The sequence below is a fragment of the Oncorhynchus clarkii genome, chromosome 33 (genome assembly GCF_045791955.1).
Source record: "Oncorhynchus clarkii lewisi isolate Uvic-CL-2024 chromosome 33, UVic_Ocla_1.0, whole genome shotgun sequence".
In the NCBI taxonomy this organism is placed as follows: Eukaryota; Metazoa; Chordata; class Actinopteri; order Salmoniformes; family Salmonidae; genus Oncorhynchus; species Oncorhynchus clarkii.
In genome coordinates this window covers 32,774,123-32,789,337 of record NC_092179.1, presented here as the reverse complement: position 1 = coordinate 32,789,337, position 15,215 = coordinate 32,774,123, and the positions used below count along the sequence as shown (strand labels likewise).

The 15,215-nt window shown below is 39.0% G+C and overlaps 1 protein-coding gene across 1 annotated transcript in view; it reads right to left on the bottom strand.

The window, feature by feature from the left end:
* LOC139392577 (calcium channel, voltage-dependent, alpha 2/delta subunit 4a) overlaps positions 1–15,215 on the bottom strand; it is a 273,156-nt gene that overhangs the window by 185,661 nt on the left and 72,280 nt on the right. Inside the window, exons 18-22 of the mRNA XM_071140645.1 lie at positions 2,342–2,403; positions 2,153–2,220; positions 1,933–1,978; positions 1,688–1,785; positions 1,500–1,593 (exon numbers count right to left, since the gene is read on the bottom strand). Coding sequence (XP_070996746.1) covers positions 1,500–1,593; positions 1,688–1,785; positions 1,933–1,978; positions 2,153–2,220; positions 2,342–2,403 — 368 coding nt within the window. The remainder of the gene's footprint in view (positions 1–1,499; positions 1,594–1,687; positions 1,786–1,932; positions 1,979–2,152; positions 2,221–2,341; positions 2,404–15,215) is intronic.

The following is a 15,215-nucleotide window of genomic DNA, read 5'->3' as shown; positions in this document are numbered from 1 at the left end:
GTGTAGTAGTGTGGTAGTGTAGTAGTATGGTAGTGTAGTAGTGTGGTAGTGTAGTAGTGTGGTAGTGTAGTAGTATGGTAGTGTAGTAGTATGGTAGTGTAGTAGTGTGGTAGTGTAGTAGTATAGCAGTGTAGTAGTGCGGTAGTGTAGTAGTGTGGTAGTGTAGTAGTATAGCAGTGTAGTAGTGTGGTAGTGTAGTAGTATGGTAGTGTAGTAGTATAGCAGTGTAGTAGTGTGGTAGTGTAGTAGTGTGGTAGTGTAGTAGTGTGGTAGTGTAGTAGTATGGTAGTGTAGTAGTATGGTAGTATGGTAGTGTAGTAGTATAGCAGTGTAGTAGCATGGTAGTGTAGTAGTGTGGTAGTGTAGTAGTGTGGTAGTGTAGTAGTGTGGTTGTGTAGTAGTATAGCAGTGTAGTAGTGTGGTAGTATGGTAGTGTAGTAGTATGGTAGTGTAGTAGTGTGGTAGTGTAGTAGTATAGCAGTGTAGTAGTGTGGTAGTGTAGTAGTATGGTAGTGTAGTAGTATAGCAGTGTAGTAGTGTGGTAGTGTAGTAGTATGGTAGTGTAGTAGTATAGCAGTGTAGTAGTGTGGTAGTGTAGTAGTATAGCAGTGTAGTAGTGTGGTAGTGTAGTAGTGTGGTAGTGTAGTAGTATGGTAGTGTAGTAGTATAGCAGTGTAGTAGTGTAGCAGTGTAGTAGTGTGGTAGTGTAGTAGTATGGTAGTGTAGTAGTATAGCAGTGTAATAGTGTGGTAGTGTAGTAGTGTAGTAGTATGGTAGTGTGGTAGTGTAGTAGTATGGTAGTGTGGTAGTGTGATAGTGTGGTAGTGTGATAGTGTAGTGGTGTGGTAGTGTAGTAGTATAGTAGTGTAGTAGTATGGTAGTGTGGTAGTGTAGTGGTGTGGTAGTATAGTAGTATAGTAGTGTAGTAGTATGGTAGTGTGGTAGTGTAGTAGTGTAGGGGTGTGGTAGTGTAGTAGTATAGTAGTGTAGTAGTATGGTAGTGTGGTAGTGTAGTAGTGTAGGGGTGTGGTAGTGCAGTAGTATAGTAGTGTAGTAGTATGGTAGTGTGGTAGTGTAGTAGTGTAGTAGTGTAGTGGTGTGGTAGTGTAGTGGTGTGGTAGTGTAGTGGTGTGGTAGTATAGTAGTATAGTGGTGTAGTAGTGTGACTGTGTAGTAGTGTAGTAGTATAGTAGTGTAGTAGTATGGTAGTGTAGTAGTATAGTCGTGTAGTAGTGTAGTGGTGTGGTAGTGTAGAAGTGTAGTAGTATAGTAGTGCTGTGGTGTGGTGTGGTAGTGTAGCAGTGTAGTAGTATAGTAGTGTAGTAGTGTGGTAGTGTAGTAGTGTAGTAGTGTAATATTATAGTAGTGTAGTGGTGTGGTAGTGTAGTAGTGTGGTAGTGTAGTAGTGTGGTAGTGTACTAGTGTGGTATTGTAGTAGTTTAGTAGTGTAGTAGTGTGGTAGTGTACTAGTGTGGTATTGTAGTATCCATGGTAATTACCCAGATGGGTTGAGCATCAATGCTGTCCAGTAAGCCTCCATGGGGGCTGTGACCACAGCATCAAACAGAGTCTGTCTCAACAGTTCCTCATCACCTATAGACCATGAATGAGATTCCTGTTAAAGGTCAATCTAAGGCTCTTTTCTGAAATAGCGTCTTAATATCTGAATGTGCTGTGGGTGGCTCACACTCCAGATCAGGTTCCTTCCCTGTGAGGTATCGAAACACAGCCTGGAGCTGGGTCAGCTTGCGGTGGTGAGGGTCAATGTCTGTCTCACAGTAGGTCCTGGAGACACACACACACACACACACACACACACACACACACACACACACACACACACACACACACAAACACCAGTAATAGTGTACCAGTCAGGTCATAGCTTGGAGTGAAAGAATAGGGAGAGAAACTGATCACTCAGACACTCACCACTCATTTGCGATGGAAACATCTGGCTGCATCAGGTCATTGAGACCTGTGGATGAAAACACCTTGGTTTAATAGTTATACTGCAGAGGCCTGTGGATGGACACAAGTTATAACACCCTGGTTTAGTAGTTATACTGCAGAGACCTGTGGAACGACAAGTTATACCACCCTGGTTTAGTAGTTATACTGCAGTGTTTGTTGTTCAAGACAGACGACTTACCTTCCCTAACAGACACGTTCCCTATGAAGATGTATTCACCGTGCCCTCTGGTCAGCACCATGCCAAGACTGTAGAGACACACACATTACACGTTGACACGGTTTCCATTGTTTTTTTCCACATTATAACTGTTTATGAGACGTCTACATAGAAGAAGAATGTTACGCTGTCTGTGGTGATTGGACCAACCTGAACGGAGTCTCGTTGATGGTTGTGTAGAAGTAGTCATTCTTCAGGAACATGACTCTTCTCTGGTAGGGGAATAAGCAGCTCTTAAAGGTGGTAGTAGGCTCTATGTAATGTCACCTTGTACTGGGACTACTGTTAATAACTATGTAATGTCACCTTGTACTGGGACTACTGCTGTGTTAATAACTAGTAATGTCACCTTGTACTGGGACTACTGCTGTGTTGATAACTATGTAATGTCACCTTGTACTGGGACTACTACTGTGTTAATAACTATGTAATGTCACCTTGTACTGGGTCTACTGCTGTGTTAATAACTATGTAATGTCACCTTGTACTGGGACTACTGCTGTGTTAATAACTATGTAATGCCACCTTGTACTGGGACTACTGCTGTGTTAATAACTATGTAATGTCACCTTGTACTGGGACTACTGCTGTGTTAATAACTATGTAATGTCACCTTGTACTGGGACTACTGCTGTGTTAATAACTATGTAATGTCACCTTGTACTGGGTCTACTGCTGTGTTAATAACTATGTAATGTCACCTTGTACTGGGTCTACTGCTGTGTTAATCACTATGTAATGTCACCTTGTACTGGGACTACTGCTGTGTTAATAACTATGTAATGTCACCTTGTACTGGGACTACTGCTGTGTTAATAACTATGTAATGTCACCTTGTACTGGGACTACTGCCGTGTTAATAACTATGTAATGTCACCCTGTACTGGGACTACTGCTGTGTTAATAACTATGTAATGTCACCTTGTACTGGGTCTACTGCTGTGTTAATAACTATGTAATGTCACCTTGTACTGGGACTACTGCTGTGTTAATAACTATGTAATGTCACCTTGTACTGGGTCTACTGCTGTGTTAATAACTATGTAATGTCACCTTGTACTGGGACTACTGCTGTGTTAATAACTATGTAATGCCACCTTGTACTGGGACTACTGCTGTGTTAATAACTATGTAATGTCACCTTGTACTGGGACTACTGCTGTGTTAATAACTATGTAATGTCACCTTGTACTGGGACTACTGCTGTGTTAATAACTATGTAATGTCACCTTGTACTGGGTCTACTGCTGTGCTAATAACTATGTAATGTCACCTTGTACTGGGTCTACTGCTGTGTTAATAACTATGTAATGTCACCTTGTACTGGGACTACTGCTGTGTTAATAACTATGTAATGTCACCTTGTACTGGGACTACTGCTGTGTTAATAACTATGTAATGTCACCTTGTACTGGGACTACTGCTGTGTTAATAACTATGTAATGTCACCTTGTACTGGGACTACTGCTGTGTTAATAACTATGTAATGTCACCTTGTACTGGGTCTACTGCTGTGTTAATAACTATGTAATGTCACCTTGTACTGGGACTACTGCTGTGTTAATAACTATGTAATGTCATATTGTACTGGGACTACTGCAGTGTTAATAACTATGTAATGTCACCTTGTACTGGGACTACTGCTGTGTTAATAATAACTATGTAATGTCACCTTGTACTGGGACTACTGCTGTGTTAATAACTATGTAATGCCACCTTGTACTGGGACTACTGCTGTGTTAATAACTATGTAATGTCACCTTGTACTGGGACTACTGCTGTGTTAATAACTATGTAATGTCACCTTGTACTGGGACTACTGCTGTGTTAATAACTATGTAATGTCACCTTGTACTGGGACTACTGCTGTGTTAATAACTATGTAATGTCACCTTGTACTGGGACTACTGCTGTGTTAATAACTATGTAATGTCACCTTGTACTGGGACTACTGCTGTGTTAATAACTATGTAATGTCACCTTGTACTGGGTCTACTGCTGTGTTAATAATAACTATGTAATGTCACCTTGTACTGGGACTACTGCTGTGTTAATAACTATGTAATGTCACCTTGTACTGGGACTACTGCTGTGTTAATAACGATGCTATGTTAATAACTATGTAATGTCACCTTGTACTGGGTCTACTGCTGTGTTAATGACTATGTAATGTCACCTTGTACTGGGTCTACTGCTGTGTTAATAACTATGTAATGTCACCTTGTACTGGGACTAGAGCTGTGTTAATAACTATGTAATGTCACCTTGTACTGGGACTACTTCTGTGTTAATAACTATGTAATGTCACCTTGTACTGGGACTACTGCTGTGTTAATAACTATGTAATGTCACCTTGTACTGGGTCTACTGCTGTGTTAATAACTATGTAATGTCACCTTGTACTGGGTCTACTGCTATGTTAATAACTATGTAATGTCACCTTGTACTGGGCCTACTGCTGTGTTAATCACTATGTAATGTCACCTTGTACTGGGACTACTGCTGTGTTAATAACTATGTAATGTCACTTTGTACTGGGACTACTGCTGTGTTAATAACTATGTAATGTCACCTTGTACTGGGTCTACTGCTGTGTTAATAACTATGTAATGTCACCTTGTACTGGGACTACTGCTGTGTTAATAACTATGTAATGTCACCTTGTACTGGGACTACTGCAGTGTTAATAACTATGTAATGTCACCTTGTACTGGGACTACTGCTGTGTTAATAATAACTATGTAATGTCACCTTGTACTGGGACTACTGCTGTGTTAATAACTATGTAATGCCACCTTGTACTGGGACTACTGCTGTGTTAATAACTATGTAATGTCACCTTGTACTGGGTCTACTGCTGTGTTAATAATAACTATGTAATGTCACCTTGTACTGGGACTACTGCTGTGTTAATAACTATGTAATGTCACCTTGTACTGGGACTACTGCTGTGTTAATAACTATGTAATGTCACCTTGTACAGGGTCTACTGCTGTATTAATAACGATGCTGTGTTAATAACTATGTAATGTCACCTTGTACTGGGTCTACTGCTGTGTTAATAACTATGTAATGTCACCTTGTACTGGGACTACTGCTGTGTTAATAACTACGTAATGTCACCTTGTACTGGGTCTACTGCTGTGTTAATAACTATGTAATGTCACCTTGTACTGGGTCTACTGCTGTGTTAATAACTATGTAATGTCACCTTGTACTGGGTCTACTGCTGTGTTAATAACTATGTAATGTCACCTTGTACTGGGACTACTGCTGTGTTAATAACTATGTAATGTCACCTTGTACTGGGTCTACTGCTGTGTTAATAACTATGTAATGTCACCTTGTACTGGGACTACTGCTGTGTTAATAACTATGTAATGTCACCTTGTACTGGGACTACTGCAGTGTTAATAACTATGTAATGTCACCTTGTACTGGGTCTACTGCTGTGTTAATAACTATGTAATGTCACCTTGTACTGGGACTACTGCTGTGTTAATAACTATGTAATGTCACCTTGTACTGGGACTACTTCTGTGTTAATAACTATGTAATGTCACCTTGTACTGGGACTACTGCTGTGTTAATAACTATGTAATGTCACCTTGTACTGGGTCTACTGCTGTGTTAATAACTATGTAATGTCACCTTGTACTGGGTCTACTGCTATGTTAATAACTATGTAATGTCACCTTGTACTGGGCCTACTGCTGTGTTAATAACTATGTAATGTCACCTTGTACTGGGACTACTGCAGTGTTAATAACTATGTAATGTCACCTTGTACTGGGACTACTGCTGTGTTAATAATAACTATGTAATGTCACCTTGTACTGGGACTACTGCTGTGTTAATAACTATGTAATGCCACCTTGTACTGGGACTACTGCTGTGTTAATAACTATGTAATGTCACCTTGTACTGGGACTACTGCTATGTTAATAACTATGTAATGTCACCTTGTACTGGGACTACTGCTGTGTTAATAACTATGTAATGTCACCTTGTACTGGGACTACTGCTGTGTTAATAACTATGTAATGTCACCTTGTACTGGGACTACTGCTGTGTTAATAACTATGTAATGTCACCTTGTACTGGGTCTACTGCTGTGTTAATAATAACTATGTAATGTCACCTTGTACTGGGACTACTGCTGTGTTAATAACTATGTAATGTCACCTTGTACTGGGACTACTGCTGTGTTAATAATTATGTAATGTCACCTTGTACAGGGTCTACTGCTGTATTAATAACGATGCTGTGTTAATAACTATGTAATGCCACCTTGTACTGGGTCTACTGCTGTGTTAATAACTATGTAATGTCACCTTGTACTGGGACTACTGCTGTGTTAATAACTACGTAATGTCACCTTGTACTGGGTCTACTGCTGTGTTAATAACTATGTAATGTCACCTTGTACTGGGTCTACTGCTGTGTTAATAACTATGTAATGTCACCTTGTACTGGGTCTACTGCTGTGCTAATAACTATGTAATGTCACCTTGTACTGGGACTACTGCTGTGTTAATAACTATGTAATGTCACCTTGTACTGGGACTACTTCTGTGTTAATAACTATGTAATATCACCTTGTACTGGGACTACTGCTGTGTTAATAACTATGTAATGTCACCTTGTACTGGGTCTACTGCTGTGTTAATAACTATGTAATGTCACCTTGTACTGGGTCTACTGCTATGTTAATAACTATGTAATGTCACCTTGTACTGGGCCTACTGCTGTGTTACTAACTATGTAATGTCACCTTGTACTGGGACTACTTCTATGTTAATAACTATGTAATGTCACTTTGTACTGGGACTACTGCTGTGTTAATAACTATGTAATGTTGTATTGTACTGGGTCTACTGCTGTGTTAATAATTATGTAATGCCACCTTGTACTGGGACTACTGCTGTGTTAATAACTATGTAATGTCACTTTGTACTGGGACTACTGCTGTGTTAATAACTATGTGATGTCATATTGTACTGGGTCTACTGCTGCGTTAATAATTATGTAATGTCACCTTGTACTGGGACTACTGCTGTGTTAATAACTATGTAATGTCCCCTTGTACTGGGACTACTGCTGTGTTAATAACTATGTAATGTCACCTTGTACTGGGACTACTGCTGTGTTAATAACTATGTAATGTCACCTTGTACTGGGACTACTGCTGTGTTAATAACTATGTAATGTCACCTTGTACTGGGACTACTGCTGTGTTAATAATAACTATGTAATGTCAACTTGTACTGGGACTACTGCTGTGTTAATAACTATGTAATGCCACCTTGTACTGGGACTACTGCTGTGTTAATAACTATGTAATGTCACTTTGTACTGGGACTACTGCTGTGTTAATAACTATGTAATGTCACCTTGTACTGGGACTAGTGCTGTGTTAATAACTATGTAATGTCACCTTGTACTGGGACTAGTGCTGTGTTAATAACTATGTAATGTCACCTTGTACTGGGACTACTGCTGTGTTAATAACTATGTAATGTCACCTTGTACTGGGACTACTGCTGTGTTAATAACTATGTAATGTCACCTTGTACTGGGTCTACTGCTGTGTTAATAATAACTATGTAATGTCACCTTGTACAGGGACTACTGCTGTGTTAATAACTATGTAATGTCACCTTGTACTGGGACTACTGCTGTGTTAATAACTATTTAATGTCACCTTGTACTGGGTCTACTGCTGTATTAATAACTATGCTGTGTTAATAACTATGTAATGTCACCTTGTACTGGGTCTACTGCTGTGTTAATAACTATGTAATGTCACCTTGTACTGGGACTACTGCTGTGTTAATAACTACGTAATGTCACCTTGTACTGGGTCTACTGCTGTGTTAATAACTATGTAATGTCACCTTGTACTGGGACTACTTCTGTGTTAATAACTATGTAATGTCACCTTGTACTGGGACTACTGCTGTGTTAATAACTATGTAATGTCACCTTGTACTGGGTCTACTGCTGTGTTAATAACTATGTAATGTCACCTTGTACTGGGTCTACTGCTATGTTAATAACTATGTAATGTCACCTTGAACTGGGCCTACTGCTGTGTTAATAACTATGTAATGTCACCTTGTACTGGGACTACTGCTCTGTTAATAACTATGTAATGTCACTTTGTACTGGGCCTACTGCTGTGTTAATAACTATGTAATGTCATATTGTACTGGGTCTACTGCTGTGTTAATAATTATGTAATGCCACCTTGTACTGGGACTACTGCTGTGTTAATAACTATGTAATGTCACTTTGTACTGGGACTACTGCTGTGTTAATAACTATGTAATGTCATATTGTACTGGGTCTACTGCTGCGTTAATAATTATGTAATGTCACCTTGTACTGGGACTACTGCTGTGTTAATAACTATGTAATGTCACCTTGTACTGGGACTACTGCTATGTTAATAACTATGTAATGTCACTTTGTACTGGGACTACTGCTGTGTTAATAACTATGTAATGTCACCTTGTACTGGGACTACTGCAGTGTTAATAACTATGTAATGTCACCTTGTACTGGGACTACTGCTGTGTTAATAACTATGTAATGTCATCTTGTACTGGGACTACTGCTGTGTTAATAACTATGTAATGCCACCTTGTACTGGGACTACTGCTGTGTTAATAACTATGTAATGTCACCTTGTACTGGGACTACTGCTGTGTTAATAACTATGTAATGTCACCTTGCACTGGGACTACTGCTGTGTTAATAACTATGTAATGTCACCTTGTACTGGGACTACTGCTGTGTTAATAACTATGTAATGTCACCTTGTACTGGGACTACTGCTGTGTTAATAACTATGTAATGTCACCTTGTACTGGGACTACTGCTGTGTTAATAACTATGTAATGTCACCTTGTACTGGGTCTACTGCTGTGTTAATAATAACTATGTAATGTCACCTTGTACTGGGACTACTGCTGTGTTAATAACTATGTAATGTCACCTTGTACTGGGACTACTGCTGTGTTAATAACTATGTAATGTCACCTTGTACTGGGTCTACTGCTGTATTAATAACTATGCTGTGTTAATAACTATGTAACGTCACCTTGTACTGGGTCTACTGCTGTGTTAATAACTATGTAATGTCACTTTGTACTAGGACCACTGCTGTGTTAACAACTATGTAATGCCACCTTGTACTGGGACTACTGCTGTGTTAATAACTATGTAATGTCACCTTGTACTGGGTCTACTGCTGTGTTAATAACTATGTAATGTCACCTTCTACTGGGACTACTGCTGTGTTAATAACTATGTAATGTCACCTTGTACTGGGTCTACTGCTGTATTAATAACTATGTAATGTCACTTTGTACTGGGTCTACTGCTGTGTTAATAACTATGTCATGTCACCGTGTACTGTGGCTACTGCTGTGTTAATAACTATGTAATGTCACATTGTACTGGGTCTACTGCTATGTTAATAATAACTATGTAATTTCACCTTGTACTGGGTCTACTGCTGTGTTAATAACTATGTAATGTCACCTTGTACTGGGTCTACTGCTGTGTTAATAACTATGTAATGTCACCTTGTACTGGGACTACTGCTGTGTTAATAACTATGTAATGTCACCTTGTACTGGGTCTACTGCTGTGTTAATAACTATGTAATGTCACCTTGTACTGGGTCTACTGCTTTGTTAATAACTATGTAATGTCACCTTGTACTGGGCCTACTGCTGTGTTAATAACTATGTAATGTCACTTTGTACTAGGACCACTGCTGTGTTAACAACTATGTAAGCCACCTTGTACTGGGACTACTGCTGTGTTAATAACTATGTAATGTCACCTTGTACTGGGACTACTGCTGTGTTAATAACTATGTAATGCCACCTTGTACTGGGACTACTGCTGTGTTAATAACTATGTAATGTCACCTTGTACTGGGACTACTGCTGTGTTAATAACTATGTAATGTCACCTTGTACTGGGACTACTGCTGTGTTAATAACTATGTAATGTCACCTTGTACTGGGACTACTGCTGTGTTAATAACTATGTAATGCCACCTTGTACTGGGACTACTGCTGTGTTAATAACTATGTAATGTCACCTTGTACTGGGACTACTGCTGTGTTAATAACTATGTAATGCCACCTTGTACTGGGACTACTGCTGTGTTAATAACTATGTAATGTCACCATGCACTGGGTCTACTGCTGTGTTAATAACTATGTAATGTCACCTTGTACTGGGACTACTGCTGTGTTAATAACTATGTAATGTCACCTTGTACTGGGTCTACTGCTATGTTAATAACTATGTAATGTCACCTTGTACTGGGCCTACTGCTGTGTTAATCACTATGTAATGTCACCTTGTACTGGGACTACTGCTGTGTTAATAACTATGTAATGTCACTTTGTACTGGGACTACTGCTGTGTTAATAACTATGTAATGTCACCTTGTACTGGGTCTACTGCTGTGTTAATAACTATGTAATGTCACCTTGTACTGGGACTACTGCTGTGTTAATAACTATGTAATGTCACCTTGTACTGGGACTACTGCAGTGTTAATAACTATGTAATGTCACCTTGTACTGGGACTACTGCTGTGTTAATAATAACTATGTAATGTCACCTTGTACTGGGACTACTGCTGTGTTAATAACTATGTAATGCCACCTTGTACTGGGACTACTGCTGTGTTAATAACTATGTAATGTCACCTTGTACTGGGTCTACTGCTGTGTTAATAATAACTATGTAATGTCACCTTGTACTGGGACTACTGCTGTGTTAATAACTATGTAATGTCACCTTGTACTGGGACTACTGCTGTGTTAATAACTATGTAATGTCACCTTGTACAGGGTCTACTGCTGTATTAATAACGATGCTGTGTTAATAACTATGTAATGTCACCTTGTACTGGGTCTACTGCTGTGTTAATAACTATGTAATGTCACCTTGTACTGGGACTACTGCTGTGTTAATAACTACGTAATGTCACCTTGTACTGGGTCTACTGCTGTGTTAATAACTATGTAATGTCACCTTGTACTGGGTCTACTGCTGTGTTAATAACTATGTAATGTCACCTTGTACTGGGTCTACTGCTGTGTTAATAACTATGTAATGTCACCTTGTACTGGGACTACTGCTGTGTTAATAACTATGTAATGTCACCTTGTACTGGGTCTACTGCTGTGTTAATAACTATGTAATGTCACCTTGTACTGGGACTACTGCTGTGTTAATAACTATGTAATGTCACCTTGTACTGGGACTACTGCAGTGTTAATAACTATGTAATGTCACCTTGTACTGGGTCTACTGCTGTGTTAATAACTATGTAATGTCACCTTGTACTGGGACTACTGCTGTGTTAATAACTATGTAATGTCACCTTGTACTGGGACTACTTCTGTGTTAATAACTATGTAATGTCACCTTGTACTGGGACTACTGCTGTGTTAATAACTATGTAATGTCACCTTGTACTGGGTCTACTGCTGTGTTAATAACTATGTAATGTCACCTTGTACTGGGTCTACTGCTATGTTAATAACTATGTAATGTCACCTTGTACTGGGCCTACTGCTGTGTTAATAACTATGTAATGTCACCTTGTACTGGGACTACTGCAGTGTTAATAACTATGTAATGTCACCTTGTACTGGGACTACTGCTGTGTTAATAATAACTATGTAATGTCACCTTGTACTGGGACTACTGCTGTGTTAATAACTATGTAATGCCACCTTGTACTGGGACTACTGCTGTGTTAATAACTATGTAATGTCACCTTGTACTGGGACTACTGCTATGTTAATAACTATGTAATGTCACCTTGTACTGGGACTACTGCTGTGTTAATAACTATGTAATGTCACCTTGTACTGGGACTACTGCTGTGTTAATAACTATGTAATGTCACCTTGTACTGGGACTACTGCTGTGTTAATAACTATGTAATGTCACCTTGTACTGGGTCTACTGCTGTGTTAATAATAACTATGTAATGTAACCTTGTACTGGGACTACTGCTGTGTTAATAACTATGTAATGTCACCTTGTACTGGGACTACTGCTGTGTTAATAATTATGTAATGTCACCTTGTACAGGGTCTACTGCTGTATTAATAACGATGCTGTGTTAATAACTATGTAATGCCACCTTGTACTGGGTCTACTGCTGTGTTAATAACTATGTAATGTCACCTTGTACTGGGACTACTGCTGTGTTAATAACTACGTAATGTCACCTTGTACTGGGTCTACTGCTGTGTTAATAACTATGTAATGTCACCTTGTACTGGGTCTACTGCTGTGTTAATAACTATGTAATGTCACCTTGTACTGGGTCTACTGCTGTGCTAATAACTATGTAATGTCACCTTGTACTGGGACTACTGCTGTGTTAATAACTATGTAATGTCACCTTGTACTGGGACTACTTCTGTGTTAATAACTATGTAATATCACCTTGTACTGGGACTACTGCTGTGTTAATAACTATGTAATGTCACCTTGTACTGGGTCTACTGCTGTGTTAATAACTATGTAATGTCACCTTGTACTGGGTCTACTGCTATGTTAATAACTATGTAATGTCACCTTGTACTGGGCCTACTGCTGTGTTACTAACTATGTAATGTCACCTTGTACTGGGACTACTTCTATGTTAATAACTATGTAATGTCACTTTGTACTGGGACTACTGCTGTGTTAATAACTATGTAATGTTGTATTGTACTGGGTCTACTGCTGTGTTAATAATTATGTAATGCCACCTTGTACTGGGACTACTGCTGTGTTAATAACTATGTAATGTCACTTTGTACTGGGACTACTGCTGTGTTAATAACTATGTGATGTCATATTGTACTGGGTCTACTGCTGCGTTAATAATTATGTAATGTCACCTTGTACTGGGACTACTGCTGTGTTAATAACTATGTAATGTCCCCTTGTACTGGGACTACTGCTGTGTTAATAACTATGTAATGTCACCTTGTACTGGGACTACTGCTGTGTTAATAACTATGTAATGTCACCTTGTACTGGGACTACTGCTGTGTTAATAACTATGTAATGTCACCTTGTACTGGGACTACTGCTGTGTTAATAATAACTATGTAATGTCAACTTGTACTGGGACTACTGCTGTGTTAATAACTATGTAATGCCACCTTGTACTGGGACTACTGCTGTGTTAATAACTATGTAATGTCACTTTGTACTGGGACTACTGCTGTGTTAATAACTATGTAATGTCACCTTGTACTGGGACTAGTGCTGTGTTAATAACTATGTAATGTCACCTTGTACTGGGACTAGTGCTGTGTTAATAACTATGTAATGTCACCTTGTACTGGGACTACTGCTGTGTTAATAACTATGTAATGTCACCTTGTACTGGGACTACTGCTGTGTTAATAACTATGTAATGTCACCTTGTACTGGGTCTACTGCTGTGTTAATAATAACTATGTAATGTCACCTTGTACAGGGACTACTGCTGTGTTAATAACTATGTAATGTCACCTTGTACTGGGACTACTGCTGTGTTAATAACTATTTAATGTCACCTTGTACTGGGTCTACTGCTGTATTAATAACTATGCTGTGTTAATAACTATGTAATGTCACCTTGTACTGGGTCTACTGCTGTGTTAATAACTATGTAATGTCACCTTGTACTGGGACTACTGCTGTGTTAATAACTACGTAATGTCACCTTGTACTGGGTCTACTGCTGTGTTAATAACTATGTAATGTCACCTTGTACTGGGACTACTTCTGTGTTAATAACTATGTAATGTCACCTTGTACTGGGACTACTGCTGTGTTAATAACTATGTAATGTCACCTTGTACTGGGTCTACTGCTGTGTTAATAACTATGTAATGTCACCTTGTACTGGGTCTACTGCTATGTTAATAACTATGTAATGTCACCTTGAACTGGGCCTACTGCTGTGTTAATAACTATGTAATGTCACCTTGTACTGGGACTACTGCTCTGTTAATAACTATGTAATGTCACTTTGTACTGGGCCTACTGCTGTGTTAATAACTATGTAATGTCATATTGTACTGGGTCTACTGCTGTGTTAATAATTATGTAATGCCACCTTGTACTGGGACTACTGCTGTGTTAATAACTATGTAATGTCACTTTGTACTGGGACTACTGCTGTGTTAATAACTATGTAATGTCATATTGTACTGGGTCTACTGCTGCGTTAATAATTATGTAATGTCACCTTGTACTGGGACTACTGCTGTGTTAATAACTATGTAATGTCACCTTGTACTGGGACTACTGCTATGTTAATAACTATGTAATGTCACTTTGTACTGGGACTACTGCTGTGTTAATAACTATGTAATGTCACCTTGTACTGGGACTACTGCAGTGTTAATAACTATGTAATGTCACCTTGTACTGGGACTACTGCTGTGTTAATAACTATGTAATGTCATCTTGTACTGGGACTACTGCTGTGTTAATAACTATGTAATGCCACCTTGTACTGGGACTACTGCTGTGTTAATAACTATGTAATGTCACCTTGTACTGGGACTACTGCTGTGTTAATAACTATGTAATGTCACCTTGCACTGGGACTACTGCTGTGTTAATAACTATGTAATGTCACCTTGTACTGGGACTACTGCTGTGTTAATAACTATGTAATGTCACCTTGTACTGGGACTACTGCTGTGTTAATAACTATGTAATGTCACCTTGTACTGGGACTACTGCTGTGTTAATAACTATGTAATGTCACCTTGTACTGGGTCTACTGCTGTGTTAATAATAACTATGTAATGTCACCTTGTACTGGGACTACTGCTGTGTTAATAACTATGTAATGTCACCTTGTACTGGGACTACTGCTGTGTTAATAACTATGTAATGTCACCTTGTACTGGGTCTACTGCTGTATTAATAACTATGCTGTGTTAATAACTATGTAACGTCACCTTGTACTGGGTCTACTGCT